The 14,761-nt window shown below is 57.4% G+C and overlaps 2 protein-coding genes across 2 annotated transcripts; one reads left to right on the forward strand and one right to left on the reverse strand.

The window, feature by feature from the left end:
* Positions 1–80: 80 nt before the first annotated feature.
* On the forward strand, positions 81–2,995 carry MRPL11 (mitochondrial ribosomal protein L11). The gene is made up of 5 exons (XM_004682589.2): positions 81–468; positions 820–915; positions 1,588–1,681; positions 1,766–1,925; positions 2,350–2,995. The coding sequence occupies exons 1-5, from the start codon at positions 346–348 to the stop codon at positions 2,453–2,455; spliced, it is 579 nt and encodes a 192-aa protein (XP_004682646.1). The 5' UTR covers positions 81–345; the 3' UTR covers positions 2,456–2,995.
* A 5,720-nt stretch (positions 2,996–8,715) lies between these two features.
* Positions 8,716–14,258, reverse strand: NPAS4 (neuronal PAS domain protein 4). The gene is made up of 8 exons (XM_004682594.1): positions 13,907–14,258; positions 13,062–13,213; positions 12,778–12,880; positions 12,407–12,680; positions 12,118–12,227; positions 11,664–11,799; positions 10,127–11,559; positions 8,716–9,459 (listed from the first exon to the last, which is right to left on the reverse strand). The coding sequence occupies exons 1-8, from the start codon at positions 14,079–14,081 to the stop codon at positions 9,431–9,433; spliced, it is 2,412 nt and encodes an 803-aa protein (XP_004682651.1). The 5' UTR covers positions 14,082–14,258; the 3' UTR covers positions 8,716–9,430.
* Positions 14,259–14,761: the final 503 nt, after the last annotated feature.

Raw genomic sequence — 14,761 nt, forward strand, 5'->3', positions numbered from 1 at the left:
CGCCGCGGTCAAACTACTGTTCCCACAATGCCGAGCCGGCGCCGAGGGCCCCGTGTGGCTGCCCGCGGCACTGCCTGTGTGCGCGCCGGTGCCCACGGCGGTCGGGCCCCGCCATCGTCACAGGGCGAACTAAGCGCTTTCCTTTGTATCTGCTCCTCGTTTTCTTACCAGCTGGAGAGCGGGAGTCCTGGAACAAAACTGCCATTTGTGGCCTCAGCCGCTCTAACCGAACGTGAGGCCCCTTCGCCCCAAACGGAACGTGAGGACCCTGACCCAAGATGGCGGCGCCCTGGCGCTCGCTCTAACTGCTACACTGAGGCGCGCTGAGGCCGGGATCCCTTCAGCATGTCGAAGCTCAGCCGGGCCACTCGGACGCTTAAGAAGCCCGCAGCCGAGGGCGTGATCCGGACCATCGTCCGGGCCGGCCAGGCCGTCTCCGGGCCCCCGCTGGGCCCCATCCTGGGTCAGGTGCAGCCGCGGCTGGAACCCGGCGTGGGAAGCGCGGGACACAGTCCCGGGTGGAGGGTGCGGGCCCTGCAGGCGGGGGGGGGGTCGCGGCCAAGCTCGGCGCTGCTGCCCACACGATGAATGCCTTGGAGCCGATGACACGGCCCTTTCGGGGCTCAGCGCCCCCAGCCCAACCCCCGGGTGTGGGATAGATGGCGAATGCATGCAAGTCAGCTGGCACAGAAAGTGATGGACTCTGGTCAGAGCCTGGCGACCGGGAAGTGGGAGCCGATGGAGCCCCGGGGTGGTGGAAATCCGATGCTGACCCCGGGGTGGTGGGAATCCGATGCTGACCCCTGTGCTTCCCCACAGCGAGGCGTCTCCATCAATCAGTTCTGCAAGGAGTTCAACGAGAAGACAAAGGACATCAAGGAAGGCATTCCCCTGCCCACCAAGATTTTTGTGAAGGTGCAGAGTTGAGATTCTGATCCTCACTTTCCCTTTCAGTCCTCCCTGACCCCCCCCCCCGGCCTCTAAGGTTGTTGCAAGTCACCCCAGTGTGAATTGGGGTGCCTATATGTGGGTCCTGACCCGTGCGCTTAAGATTCAGTCGTACTGTGGACCGGACATGTGGGCTCTGGTGGGCTCTTGGCCTGGTGGTTCCGGGCTGGTCATTTGGTTCTCGATCGGTCTTCACGATGCTGGTGGAGTCCGGGTCAGCAGAACTGGTAGGACACTACTCTAGTTAACTTGTATTTCCTTCCCTCTTTCCCTGGGTTGTTCCTTTACCTTTCTCCTTGTAAACAAACCCATTATCGAACCTTTCTGTGCGTGTCCCCAGTACGATTGAATCTTAATCACGCGGTGAGGACCCACAGACACCCCAATTCACACTGGGGTGCCCTGGAACAGGTTGCTGCGGGCCCTTAGCTCTGGCTAGTCGCCCCAGGCGCCACTCTCCCTGTTCATAGTGTAGACCAGCTGGTCATTTCTGAGCCTGCCCTGCCACATGGCACTTCTGTCCCTCCATCTCACTGGGGCCTGGAGTTTGGCCTGGAGTAGAGGTGATGGGACTTTCTGCGGCAGTGGGAGTGGGGAAGCAGGACGAGATAGTTTCATGATTTCTTTTTTACTGTGAAGCCTGACAGGACATTTGACATAAAGATTGGACAACCCACTGTGTCCTACTTCCTGAAGGCAGCTGCTGGGATTGAGAAGGGAGCCCGGCACACAGGTGAGGGCCCAGGTGGGCACCTACGTTTCTGGAGGCTCTGAAAGAGGTGATGGCACCTGCTGGGCTACTTGTTTCCTCCCCCAGGGCAAGAGGTGGCAGGCCTGGTGAGCCTGAAGCACGTGTATGAAATTGCCCGCGTCAAAGCCCAAGATGATGCCTTCGCCCTACAAGATGTGCCCCTGTCTGCTGTTGTCCGCTCCATTCTTGGCTCTGCCCGTTCCTTGGGCATTCGGGTGGTGAAGGAGTGAGTGTCCAGGGAGGGGAGGGTCAGGGGAGGCCCCAGAAAATTCTTGACTGGTGCAAAGTTGAGGGGGCACATTTCAGTGGGAGAGTCACCTTCCCCCGAGGGAGGCCACATACAGGGGCCAGTCAGACAGGTCTCAAGTTCAACCTGGTCCTCGGGCCAGCAGGGGGCTTTGGATAACCTCAGTGATTGTTGCCTTCACATGAGAGACTGGGTGGCAGAGCTCCTGGCCAGACAGCTGCAGGGCAGCACTTACCCCTTTACTATCCACTTGCTGCTGGTGCACACTCCAGGCAGAAGTGTTGGGGTGCTAGGGTGGCGTTCCTGGCCAAGGAGACAGAGGCAGAGGCTTGGAGGCCTAGGAGGGGAGAAGGGCCGGGTAGCCACAGGCCAATCACTCACCACTGGCTTCTTGTGCCTGCAGCCTCAGTGCCGAGGAGCTGGCTGCATTCCAGAAGGAGCGGGCCTTGTTCCTGGCTGCTCAGAAGGAAGCTGATTTGGCAGCCCAGGCAGAGGCTGCCAAGAAGTGACCCCTGGACCCCAGACTCCATGGTTTTGAAGGGAGAAATTGGAAAGGCAGGGCGCCAGTTTGGCAGACTGTGCCAGAGGGGAGGAAGAGCGGTCCTACCGACCTAGTAATTTTTGCCTTATTTTATGTGTTTGCACATGTGGCTGTATCAGGGAATCAAACCCAAATAAACATCCTTTTTCACCCACTCTCAGTTGCTGCCTTGGGACTTGGGGGCACACAGGCCGTACTGACAGTAGCCACCGTGGACAGACTTTAGCTGTCCTAGGAAGGCAGGGTCTTCTGGCCGCCTCAGCCACAGAGCAACTCGCCCAGGCTCTGACTGGGCAGAGGTGGGAAGAGAACCCTGACCCTTCTGATTACAAATCAGAATTGTCCCCTTCCTCCAGGAGTGAGAACAGGATGGGGCACGGTGGGGGCAATGATGCCAGGGTCTGGTCTATAGAAGCAGCAGCTGTTGCTTCTACTTCTGCCAGACAGCTCTCATCTCAACCCTTTAGAAAACTAGGGCCCTCCCTGGCAGCACAGTGGGTTAAAGTGCGGCACTACGAAGCCAGCCACAGCCCTGCTTCAGCTCAAGCTCGATTCCCCGGCCAGGGAGGGACCCACAGGGCGCAGTAGCCCTCTCCTGTCTCCCTGCTGCTCCCTCAGCAGTGGACTTCGTCGATCTGCCTGTTCTGCTCCCTGCTCTGTCCCTGGTGAATCCTCTCGCCGCCCCTGAGCCTCTGGCCTGTACCCCAGTTCTGTATGCACAAATAAATAACTCTTAAAAAAAAAAAAAAAAGAAAATGATGGTGGTTGCCAGGCCAGGGGCCAGCAGGGGTAAGATGTGTTACAGGCATGTGACACGTTGAGGTGTGCCCCCCAAATTAGGAGTTTTGTGAATGTCGAATCCATAAAATTTGATGAAAATACCTCTTTGGGACTCGCTGCCTCCACAGAAACAGATGCGTGGGGACTTCAGCTCACGGTCAAGCAGAGATTCCACACAGGCCGCCCGCAGGCCCGTCTGCTACAGCCGGGGCAGGTGGCAGCCTCAGCAGCCCAAGGTGGCCAGCGCCCGGGAGCCAGTGGCTTACCCCGTTACCTCAGAGAGTTGGGGTGACGGGTTGGATGTTGATGGAGCCCTGTCATGTGCCAGGCACCTCCTGTCACAGAGAAGATTGGGAAGTGTAAAATTCCTAGTTGTGAATATCTGGGTGTTTGCTGTTTCACTTTCTCCCCCTCAGTGCAGTTATATTCGTGTGTATCATATTTTTGCAAAAGCAACTTGGGATCCTGCTCTATTCAATCTACTATGGCATTCTACTTTTAATTTGGCATTTTTAGCCCATTTTTATTATCTTCCTAAAACACTTTTTAACGACTGCTAACTATTCTGCCTATGGGTAAACTTTTTTTGAACCAAGTTCTCCACTGCAGGTATTTTGTTGTTTGCGCAAAAGACAAAACCAGACTCTGATGAACATCGTTTGGAAAGTGGTTTTGGGTTGAGTGTGGGCGCGGGGCTGGGTGCTCCCTGGAGGACTGCGGAGCGTGATGGGCACGGCTCCTGCCACCGGGGGGCGCTGTTTACCCGCAGCCCCCCACACGTTAACTAGCTACAGTGATGTCTCAAAGGTGAAGCCTGGCTGGAAGGGTATGAGGAGGGCGCAGCCACGTTCCCAGGGGATGTCTTCAAATGAAGCCTCCAGGCTTTACGGCAAGACCGGCTGGTGGGAGAAGCCTGGGCTAGGGCCTCTGTCGCCTAGCCATCTATCTGCGCATAGCGACGCGATCACACATTTAGGGGCTTAAAGCAGTGTTCTGAGTCACAGTTTCTGTGCAGTCTCGTAGATCCCAGAAAAGTGCTGTCAAGGTGTTGACTGGGACTGAGACTCACCTAGAGAAGGTTCTATTTCCCATTGCACATGATTGTTGCGCGGTCTTTCCCATCATGGCCTCAAAGCCAGTCGAAGAGAGTCTTACGTGATGACACAACTCACCCAGTGTCACAGTCGAGAAGGAGTTACACCGAGGCGTGTCAGGAAGCAGGGACCCGGGGCCACCTTAGGGTGCTGGCTGTGATGGCGGGGCACGCTGAGCGAGGCTCCCAGTGTTTCTGCTTTGCTCCCTCTCCCCTTGGGCTTGCACGTCCTGCATTTTGAAATGAAGCAAGGCTGCGTGACCTGCTAAAATAAGAGACGTGAAATGTGCGGGAAGTTACTGCCACGCGCTGAGGCCCAAACCGGTGTTGTGAGCGCTGAGCCGGCAGCGGTGCCGAAGCTCTCCGGGCCCATTGCGTGTGTGAGCAAGAAACAAACCTGGTCCATTAGGTTGGCGATATGGGGGTTGTTACTGCAGCAGAACAGTCGCTCCCAGGCCCTCCCTGGTAGCGCAACAGGTTAAAGCGCAGCACTGTGAAGCTGTCACAGCCAGGGCAGCAGGAGTTCGAGCCCGGGCCAGGGAGGGGCCCCCAGGCCGCAGCAGACCCCTCCGGTCTCCCTGCGGCTCCTTCATCCCGCCCCCCCCCCACCCAGCACAGGTGTCTACACCACGCATGCGCCCGCGCGCTCTGCCCGTTATCACAGGCGCAAGCCCGGGGCCCTCGGCGTGGCGGGAGGGCGCGGGAAAGCCTCATCGTTTACCATACAGCTGCAAAGAAAGGGGCTAGAGCCCAGGGTGACAACGTCTCTGGTTATTTCCTTTAGGATAGACTTCTTTTATTTTTTAAAAAAGATTTATTTATTTATGCTGTGCAGACCAAAGACAGTGGGGAGCAGAACAGGCAGATGAACTGAAACACGCTGCTGAGGGAGCAGCGGGGACACGGAGACGGCTGCTGTGCCCATGGGGGTCCCTCCCTGGCCGGGGGTCCAACTCACACTGCTGAGGCTGCCGACAGCTTCATAGAGCTGAGCCTCAGCACCTTGTGCGGGCCACATCCTCTCCTTCAAGCCCTTTGTCCACCCTCTGAAGAGCTCTGCTACACCACCAGGGGGTCACGGCCTTTGTCCCAAGAACAAATGAGAGGGCGGGACGGGCACTGGAGTGCAGTCCCTATGTCCCAAGATTCGAGTTGTTTCTCCCACACTTTGCCTCTAGGGAAGCTTTCATGCATTGGAGGGAAGGGAACTGGGTGAGAGCAGGTCTGCTTCAGAAGTATCGTAGCTTGAGTCGGTTGGATTCTCCAAATTAGTGTTGGGGGGAAGGTTGTCCTGGATGCACTCTACAGATGCAGGGCTCCACCCCCACCCCAGCCCCCAAACTGCAAACCCCAGCAACGTGAAGGGAGGACTGTGAGGACCTGAGGGCTGAATCAGGCAGCTGTTTGGGCTTTTGGATATAAAACCAGACACGGTGGTCTGAGGGTCTCTCTCTTGGCCTCTTGTTCAGCCTTCAGTGTGCTGTTGGGGTCTCAGGTCAGCAGAACTGTAAGACACATTAGTTAACTTGTATCTCTCTCTCTTTCCCTGGGTTGTTCCTTTTCTTTTTTCCTTGTAAATAAACCCATTGTTGACCGTTTGTGTGTGTGTGCAGCTGAATCTTAAGCGTAGGGGTGAGGACCCACAGACAGGCACCCCAATTCACCTTGAGTTGCCCGGTAACCTTAGAACAGTCTGGGGCAGTCCGGGACGAACAGAAGCAGAGACTTCTCTGGCCAGCAGAGGGCGCAATCGGCCCTTTTAATTTTTCCTCTACCTGGCGCGGGCCCTTGGGGCCCTGGTTCTGGACGTTCAGCGCCTTCTCATCCAGGATCCCCTACCGCCCCCAACACAGGGCCGCACCAGTGAGGTGTTTATTTTCTTCTCACACTCTTTTTGCTTTTTTATTTTTATTTAGTTTTACTTTTTAAAGGAAAGATATACATGTGCAGAAGAGCGTGAGTAAAGTAGGGAGCTTTTTCCTGCAGTCCACACACGGGTTTCCCGTTAGTAACATCTTAACTAATATAGTGCATTTGTCACAAGTGAGCCAATGTGGAGACATCATAAACTCCAGTCCATGCTTTATTCAGATGTCCTTACTTTGTAACCAAGCCTCTTTTCTGATCTGTTCTGGGGTGGGTCCCGAATACACGCTCTATTTGGTTCCTCCAGCTCCTCGTGGCTGGTGGAGTTCCTCTGACCACCAGGGAGGTGGCACTTGAACTCTGAAAGTTCTAGCCCTTTCCCTTTGGGGGGCATGGGAAACAAGTTTTGTGCTAGAAATCGGTGACTTATACCCCAAATCCTTGATCTTCAGAAATGGTCCTCTCCATAAAACATCCCTGCTGTGGCCCTCCGTGGTTGAGCAACGAGTTAGGCTGTAGCACTGCAAGCAAGCCTCAGTCGCTTCAGTGCGAGTTCGATCCCTGCCCCCGAGGTGACCCAGCTGGGCACAGCAGAGCCCTCCCGTCTCCCCGCTGCCCCCTCAGCAGTGTACTTAGTCCATCTGCCTGTTCTGCTCCCCACTCTGTCTCTGGTGAGTCCTTTCACAGCCCTGCACCTCTGGCCTGTACCCATTTCTATGTGCACAAATAAATAAATGTTGAAAAAATATTCCTGCTGTGCCAGACAGAGCCCTCTTGGGGCAGGGGTGGAGCGGGGCTAAGACAGTGTCCTCATGGGGCCCACAATTCAGCTCTCTGTCCAAGCTGGAGACCAACATGTGAGGGAGGCAGAGAGACGGACTTTGCCCAGCTATTCACCCATGAGTCTGTCCAAGGTGGCAAAGGGGTGACAGCTCCGTGCCCGTCTTGCTGCTAACAAGCCCTTTGCAGGACAGAGCCGAAGAGCGGGGGGGCCCAGGATGGGAAGTGGTTTAAGGGTGCTGTGCAGCCGTCCCAGGCTGGGTAGTTCATGGCTGGCGCTTGCAGGTGAAAAGAGAATGTTGGAGGCATTGGGGTGGTTCTACAGGCCTTTAATGCTGCATCGGGGACAGGGCAGCCAGGGAGAGAGCACCCTCTGGCAGTATGCCGTCAGCCGCATGTCGCTTCGAGTGCCACTGCCCTTTTCTCCCTCACCCTTTGGCAGGCACAGGTGACTGCACTTACACCTGCTTCCTGGCCCAGGTGTGCAAAGTCAGGTGAGTGTATACCCCCAGCCTGGTCTCGGCCCGGTGTCCATGCAAACTAGGAGGGCGACGCCACAGGTGGTAGCCACAGAGGCCAGTGGTGGGGACGCAGAAAGCCTGGCTCCCTTCACTTACCTCCAGGGAGTTGCTGGTGCTGTACCCTCAGGTCCCAGAATCCAGTCCCCAAATTCCAGTGGGGGAAGCGGAGGGCCTGGGGCTTGTCTTTGAAAACTGCTACCTCAGTGTCCGTGTCTCCCATTCCTTCTGAGTTGCCCAACTAACTGAAGTCTGCCCTGTGTTCCTTTTATGAAGAGACCAGATTGAACCCTCACAGCACCGTGGGAGCCCGGAGCCATTTTTATGAGCCCCATTTCACCTGTGTGAAACCGAGGTCTGCTCCTCTCAGTGATACTCAGTGGAAGCAGGTTTGAGCCCAGCTCTTTCTGTCTCCTGGTTTTCATCTCCCCCCATCACCTGCAGTCTGGAGCCCTGTTCACTGGACCCACCGAGTTATACTCTGCTTGGAAATGTGCTGGGCCAGCTCACGCAGGGAGGGAAGACGATCCCACACCTGTCAGGTTGTTCTTGGATAATCCAGATGGGACAGCTTGAGGTGATGGTCGCTGATTTGGGGAGCAGAGATCACAGATGGTATGCACCTGTGATTGCTCACCACCGTGGGGACGAGCCCCTTTTTACTGTGATCCTGTTTCTTTCTCAGTGAAGTGACAGACCTACCCAGAGAGGCTTCGTTGCAATGAGTAAGGGACCCACAAGTGTTAGCGGCTGAGAACCTCCTGCAAGGATAATGAAGATAATTGCCCAACGCCAAGGCCCTGCAAGGAAGCTGCTTCTCTGTAGGACCAGCCTGGAGAAAGAAACTGATGTCCCTGACACTTCAAACCGTGCCCAGGAAATGCCAGCCCCAACCCCCAACCCCATGTGAGCACTGCGTGGGGCAGGGAGCGGGCGCCGCTGCCCCGAGTGCTGGGCCACAGAGCACCTCAAATGCCAAATGTGGCATCTGTTCAGCTCCAAATTCTCCAGCTCGGAGCACAGGGAGAGCCCCGCACCTCACAGGGCGTTGAATGAATGGCTGGGGGCGAGTGGGGGTGTGCGGGGCTGTGAGCAGGCCCACACTTCACCTCCTGCCCGGAACCCCCACCTGGGCCTCCCAACCTTTCAAGTCCCCACCTCCCTTTCCTCAGCAGGGCACCACACCAGAGCTACCAAAAAGGCAAACTGGACTTTATTATAAAGTTGGCTACAAAGTCACCGCAGCACCACGAGGTGGCCGCCCGGGCAGGCCCAGGCCATGTGGCAGCTGGGTGAGACCCGCACCAGGTACACGCCTCGGGCAAGCACGCGTGTGACGCGGCCGGTCTGCCTTCCTCCATCGGAAAGGAATGTAGCGTCTCTTCGCGCCCCTCACCCCAGGCGCGGGGCGCAAAAGTCACAGAAAGGCCGCCAGGGCGGCAGAGTCCATCGGAATTGAAATCCCGTTACTGGTGTGTAGAGAATTCTACGTGGGTGTCAAGAGCCCCTCAGGGCACAGGCTGGCCCGCTGGGCGCGGCCTTTCCCCCACCGAGGCCCAGGGGTGGCTTGGCCCCCGGGAGTGGAGAACTGGCCCAGGCCCATGGGCAGCGCGGGGCGGGGAAGTGAGACTCCCCCATTCTCCGCTTGAAGTCCCATTCAAGGACACTCACTACGAGTGAATACAGATTGAAATGGAAACTGGGATCGCTCGAAGTCTCTAAGTTTTAAAAAGAAGCTCCCCTCCCTTGCCCTCCCACCTCCCCCCTCAATCCTGAAGGGCCCAGGGAATCAGATATATCCCCCTCCGGCCCCCAGAGTCCCCCCAACAGTCCTGGGGGGGTGGAGAGCGGCTCCACGTCTTGATGACAATATGCCATACTCGACGACGTTAAGTCACAGACTTATTCAAAACGTTGGTTCCCCTCCACTTCCATCTGCAGGGGCGGGGGGAGAGAGCAGACAGAGCAGTCAGCAGTCAGCAAGGTCCACTAGGAAAGAGGGTGCATGGGCTGGGGGTGGGGGTGCTGGGCCACACAGCATGATCCTGTCCGGGGACTGGGTGATCGCCGGGGACTCACAGCGAGGGGAGAGCCTTGGACAGACGGAAAGACTATGCTTTCGTTTTGGAAAGCTGGAGTTCTGGCAGGGAAGCCAGGCTGGGGCCTGGGCTGAGTTTTACTCTCTTTCCCAGACTCGCACAAAACCCTGCCTGGATTCCCTGCAGGGACAAGAATACTGAGCTGGAGGTCTGGGCCCTCTCTCATCACCTGCTGTGGGACTCCTGGCAGGTTCTGAAATCCTAGGCCTTGTTGTCTCCCTTTGTAAAGTGGGAGGGGGTGACAGCTGGTCCAGGCACCTCCCAGAGTTAACTAGCACGAAACTTCGCCCAAGGGCTCCCTAGCTCTTGTCCCAAGGAGCCCTCAGGGTGGCCTCCAGGCTGCCTGTCCAGAAGGACCCCGAGACTAGAGCTGCTACTACCACCACCCCTCAGTGGTGGTGTCACCCATTGGGAAGCCTGGGGGGGCGGTTTCCTCATCTAGTTCCACCCAGCATGTCAGGGAGGGACAGGGACTGGTTCTTGGGTGTTTCAGCTGCACTCACCTTCATGGAAGCTGTCTTGAACTTGGCTCTGGAGTTGATGCAACTCATCAGTAAACCCATCACAGGGGAACGCTGAGACACCTGTCTCAAAGGCGGTTTCATATGTAGCCAGGTCCTCCAGGAAGCTGTGGTCTTCTGGGGACAGATTGTTGCAAGGCGATGGGGTCCCTCCTGGGACCCCCTCAGGATCCCCAGCACCCCACTCCCCACTGGGGTCTGGGGCTGAGAGATCCATGAAGATGTCTTCCACGGGCGCCTCTTCCAGGAATGTGCTGCCGGGGTCGGCCAGGAAGTCCAGCTCCTGGCACTTCCAGGGCTTCAGGTCCAGGCTGAGCACCGGGGGTCCAGCCCCCGACAGGGACAGGTTGGGGTCCAGGGGCTCCAGCCCTCCAAGCGGCTCCAGCCCTCCTGTGCCAGCCTCAGCCGAGAAGGGCCTGTCCATGCCCTGGGCCAGCTGACTGATCTGCCGGATGAGGCGGTCTATCTCATTCTGCTCCTTCTCAGAATAGTGGAAGAAGCTCTGCTTGACCGGAGAGGCCTCAGGCGTGAGCAGGCCTTCGGGCACCAGGGGGACATCCACAGAGAGGGGGCCCCGGAGCTGGGCTAAGGCCAGGAGTGTGCAGTCCCCATTACCAGGGCTGCTAGGGCTCGGGGGCAACTTCTCATAGAGAAAACTGCATCCTTCCTGGGCAAAGTAAGTCTTGGTGGGGTTGGGGCTCAGCTGCTCCGGGAAAGTCTGGCTGGGGCTGCTCAGGTGAGCTTGGAACGCGGTGCTAGGAGGGGTCAGTTGCTCATGGGCAGGACTGCCCAGTGGCTCTGGGAAGGTGGCAGCACTGGGAAGCAGCTGGTCTGGGAAAGTTGAGGCGCAGGGAGTCAACTGGTCTTCATAGCTTCGGGCTGCGCTTTCAGTCAGCTGGCCTTGCAGTGGGTGAGTCAGTGGGTCTGGGAAGGTCGCACTGCTGGGTGTCAGTTGATCAGAGAAGGTCGCGGTGCTTGGAGTCAACTGTTCTTGGAGAGAGCTGGATGGGGTGGGCAAGTGGGTCTGGAAAGGCTCGTGGAGGCTGAAGAGAAAGGCACAGCCTCCCAGTTGGTGGGGTGTGTAGGGAGGCGTGCACACTAGATCTTTGCTCAGGTCTGCTTGAAGAGAGGGCTCGATGCCAGACGGGAGTGCCAGGTAACCGAAGCCCAGCTCTTTGGAGGGTCGGGGAAGCTCTTCTGATGCTGAAACAGCACCCAGTTCAGGAGCGCTGGGGAAGCTGGTGCTTCTGGGAGCCCCCAGGGCTGGGGCAAAGAGTGGGTTAGGGCTGGCGCGCTGCTCCTGGGAGAGGATGTTCTCAGGCAATGAGGGCAGCAGAGTCGGGGTGCCCAGGACATAAGCTGCCTGGGTATTCTCAGAGTTCAGTTGCTGGCGGAGGCTCCAGGCTTCCGTGTCACTGGCGAGGGAGGAGAAACAGCTGGTAAGAGTTTGGTGTCCACTCCCCAGCAGTTCCCTGATTTGTGTCTCTCTGTGCCCCAGGAACCCTGCCTGGCTGCTCACCTGATGGGATAGTTATTGGCAGTAATGGGGCCCTCCAGACCTTCTGAGTATAAAAGGCAATAAATCCATGCCCAGCCTCCGAGCTTGGCCTGCAGTCTCACCACCATCTCTGCCTGAGTATCGCCACTCTCAGCCACTGGGGGGACAAAAGGTGCAGAGTTAGTATGCTCATCAGATGACAACACCTAACTCCCCCCTTGCTAGCCTCTCCACTGAACTGGGGTATCCATTATGTCCTCTTTGCTGACTACCTAACCTGCACCCCTCAGTTCCCCACCTTGACCTCACCACTTGGGAGTTCCCAGTTCTGATTCTATTCTCATCCTGACATTCACTCCACAGCATCCTAACTGTTGATCTCTGGGATCTCCACAGTAGTCTTGGCCCATCTGATCGGATCTCCCATGCCTTTGCCCAGCTCTCTGCCCTGGCCCCAGACTCTCTGGACACTCACACAGACGGTAGTGTTGAGCAGAAGCGTGGCCCAGGTCCTCGGGGTGCAGGAGTCCATACCATGATTTACAGAGCAGTTCACTGCGCTCATAGCCCAGGTAGATTAGGACACTGGGAAAGTGGAAAGGGGGAGGTCAGCTTTCTGTTTATCCTGCTTGATGCCCCAACATCTCACTCCCCCCAGTCCTTTCAACCCTCAGCCCCCATCCTCCCTGCCCCTGACTCCAGAATCTAGGGTCCCCTCATCTCTAGTCTGCCTTCCTCCTGGAGCCTGAATACCCTGAGCTTACCTCTCAGAGATGTCCAGTAGGGCCAGGTCCTTAGCATGATGACTCTGGAACATGGCCAGGAAGAGTGAGGCAGGGCCAGGGCCAGGGCCAGGGCCAGGGCCAGGGCGGGGTCTTGCTTCCAGTGGGGCACAGAAAGCTGTGAACACAGGGTTTCCTGCCCAGTAGGCTCCAGGCGGGTGAGCGTGGAATCGGCCTCGAATAAGTACCAATTTGTTGCCTGCACTCTGGCGCCTGAGAGATTTGGATGTGTTGAATCGACAGCGGAAGAGGCGATCTAAGAGGGCAAAGAGAAAAATTGATGAGGGTGGAAGACTAAAGAGCAGGGCAGCAGGAGGGAGAGTGGGATGAGGAAGGGAGAAGGGAGATTTTACCCGTGTCCAGAGCAGAGTGTAGGGTGAGTTGCTGGCGCACAGTTAGGTGGTCAGCTGGGTCAATGATGTCGTAGATACTGTCACCCTGGGCAACCAGGTCCACCTGAGGAACAGAAAGAAAAGAAGTCCATTAGTGAAGGCAACCAAGGACAATCCCAACACAAGGGTTAGGCCCCTTTCGGGAATATACCCCTTCCCCAGTAATTGTCAGAGTCTCAGAAGTGCAAATCTCATTGCTTCCCATTTGTGCCTCAATACAAGTTGAGAGGACTCTTAGCACTCACCATGGAGTGGCCCAGATGCTCGCTCACACTCTCAGACAGATATAACAGCTTCCCCTCAGCTGTGAATACAAGCAGGAAGCCAGGTAGTGCTGCCACGATGTCTTCCAGCTCTTGGGCTGAGAGAAGTCCTGTGGGGCCAGCCAGAGGAGTACCTGCAGGATGAGAGGGCAAGATGAGTCAGGAGAAAGACTGGGGGTCAAAACAGAAGTAAGGAAAACCTGGGCTGAGTCCCAGAAAATTCAGAGGAATCCACACACCTGTTGACCCGCTTCCCACAGCTCTTTCCCAGGGAACCTGTTGCTGGATCTCCCCAGTGAGCAAACCCTTGACTTCTAAATTGGGACCCCAACTTCCGTCGACCTGGGGTTCAGAACCACGGACAGCGCTCTAAAGAAACAGCGTTTCGGCACCGCGGACAGCGCCTCGCACACACACCCACGGTGGTTCTGTCAGCACCGCGGACAGCGCCCCAAAGGCGGCTCAAGAGTCCTTCCCGCAAGGCGAACCGCCGCGGTTCTTCCCCAAGCTTTGGCGGCTGCATCCCTGCAACTTCCCGGGCTTCGCTCCCCGAGTTCCGGGAGCGCCGCTGCGCTGCTAGGGACTGGGGCCATTCTCCGCCTCCCTAAAGTCTCGGGTCAGGCTCTCTAACCCTCATTTCAGAACTAAGGTGAGGTCTGGAGAGAGCTCGGGAAGAAAAAGTAGGAAGTCTTGAGTTCTCCAAGTCCCTTCTCTCCCCAGCTAGCCAACATGCTGCCCTCGACATGAGGCAGTCCCAGTGGGTTCCCTCAGTTCCGTTATCTCTGGTACCTGCCATTTCAGGTCTCTGGCAACCCCAGTTTGCTCACCTCCAGCGAAGAAGACGCCTTTGCGAGTGTAGATGCAGGCAAGGCTCATGATGTGCAGGTAGGACAGCCGGACCTTGTCCGCTTCGGCCAGAGGCAGCAGCTCCTTGAGGTTCCGGATCTCGGCGTTGATCTGGTCCCGGCGTGCCTTGGAGGCGCCCTTGGTGGAGCGGTACATGTCTGGCGGCTGCGGAGCTCCAGCTCGGGCGCTCCGAACACCTGCGTTCCTGTCCCGACGCGCCGGTGGCTTCCTCTTCCTTGCTTCCCCGTCTCTCGCTCAGGCTCTCTCTCTCCTCTCCTGGGCTCCGCTCGGCTGCGCTGCCCCCCTCGGCTGCCTGGTTCCGGCTTATATAGCTCCTGGCAGGCGTGGGGGGCTCGCTTAGAGAAGGGGGGGCGGGAAAGAGGGAGGCTGGGCTAAGCAAACTGCAGCGGGAGCTGCTGGCTGGGGAGGGGGGGGCGCTCCTCCTCCCTCCCAGGCTTCCGACGTCATCTCATGACGTAGAATGAGAGCGGGAGGGGGGATGAAGGGAGGGGGAGAACGGAGGCTGCGGAGGGGGCCGTGGCTGGCGGCAGCTGAGCTGAGAAGCAGGCGCTGCCTCCAGCAGGCTTGAGAGGCTGTGCAGAGACCCAGGTGTCCGAGTGCGCTCGGAGGAAAGTGACTGGACAAAGGTTGTGTTGGTCTGAAGGCCCTGGCAGGAGAGTCTGCAGAGGGCAGGAAGGGGCTGCTTCCAATATTTCTCTCCAGAGGCAAGGGGATGAGGAGGAGCAGGGTCATGCACATAACCCCCCTCAATATTTGCCTTCCAGAGATCATGTTCACGTGGGGGTGGGGACAAGGTCTTTCCTTGGCCTCTGTGG

This window comes from Condylura cristata, unplaced genomic scaffold, assembly GCF_000260355.1.
Source record: "Condylura cristata isolate star-nosed mole 26May11 unplaced genomic scaffold, ConCri1.0 scaffold00015, whole genome shotgun sequence".
NCBI classification, from domain to species: Eukaryota; Metazoa; Chordata; class Mammalia; order Eulipotyphla; family Talpidae; genus Condylura; species Condylura cristata.

Excerpts from the sequence above, each read along its gene's own strand:
- NPAS4 (XM_004682594.1), bottom strand. The coding sequence starts at position 14,081 with ATGTACCGCTCCACCAAGGGCGCCTCCAAGGCACGCCGGGACCAGATC. Across the intron at positions 12,881-13,061 it reads AGCATCTGGGCCACTCCATG|GTGGACCTGGTTGCCCAGGG; the intron begins GTGAGTGCTAAG and ends TCTGTTCCTCAG. Across the intron at positions 9,460-10,126 it reads TCAAGACAGCTTCCATGAAG|ATGGAAGTGGAGGGGAACCA; the intron begins GTGAGTGCAGCT and ends CCGCCCCTGCAG.
- MRPL11 (XM_004682589.2), top strand. The coding sequence starts at position 346 with ATGTCGAAGCTCAGCCGGGCCACTCGGACGCTTAAGAAGCCCGCAGCC. Across the intron at positions 469-819 it reads TGGGCCCCATCCTGGGTCAG|CGAGGCGTCTCCATCAATCA; the intron begins GTGCAGCCGCGG and ends GCTTCCCCACAG. Across the intron at positions 1,682-1,765 it reads GAAGGGAGCCCGGCACACAG|GGCAAGAGGTGGCAGGCCTG; the intron begins GTGAGGGCCCAG and ends TTCCTCCCCCAG.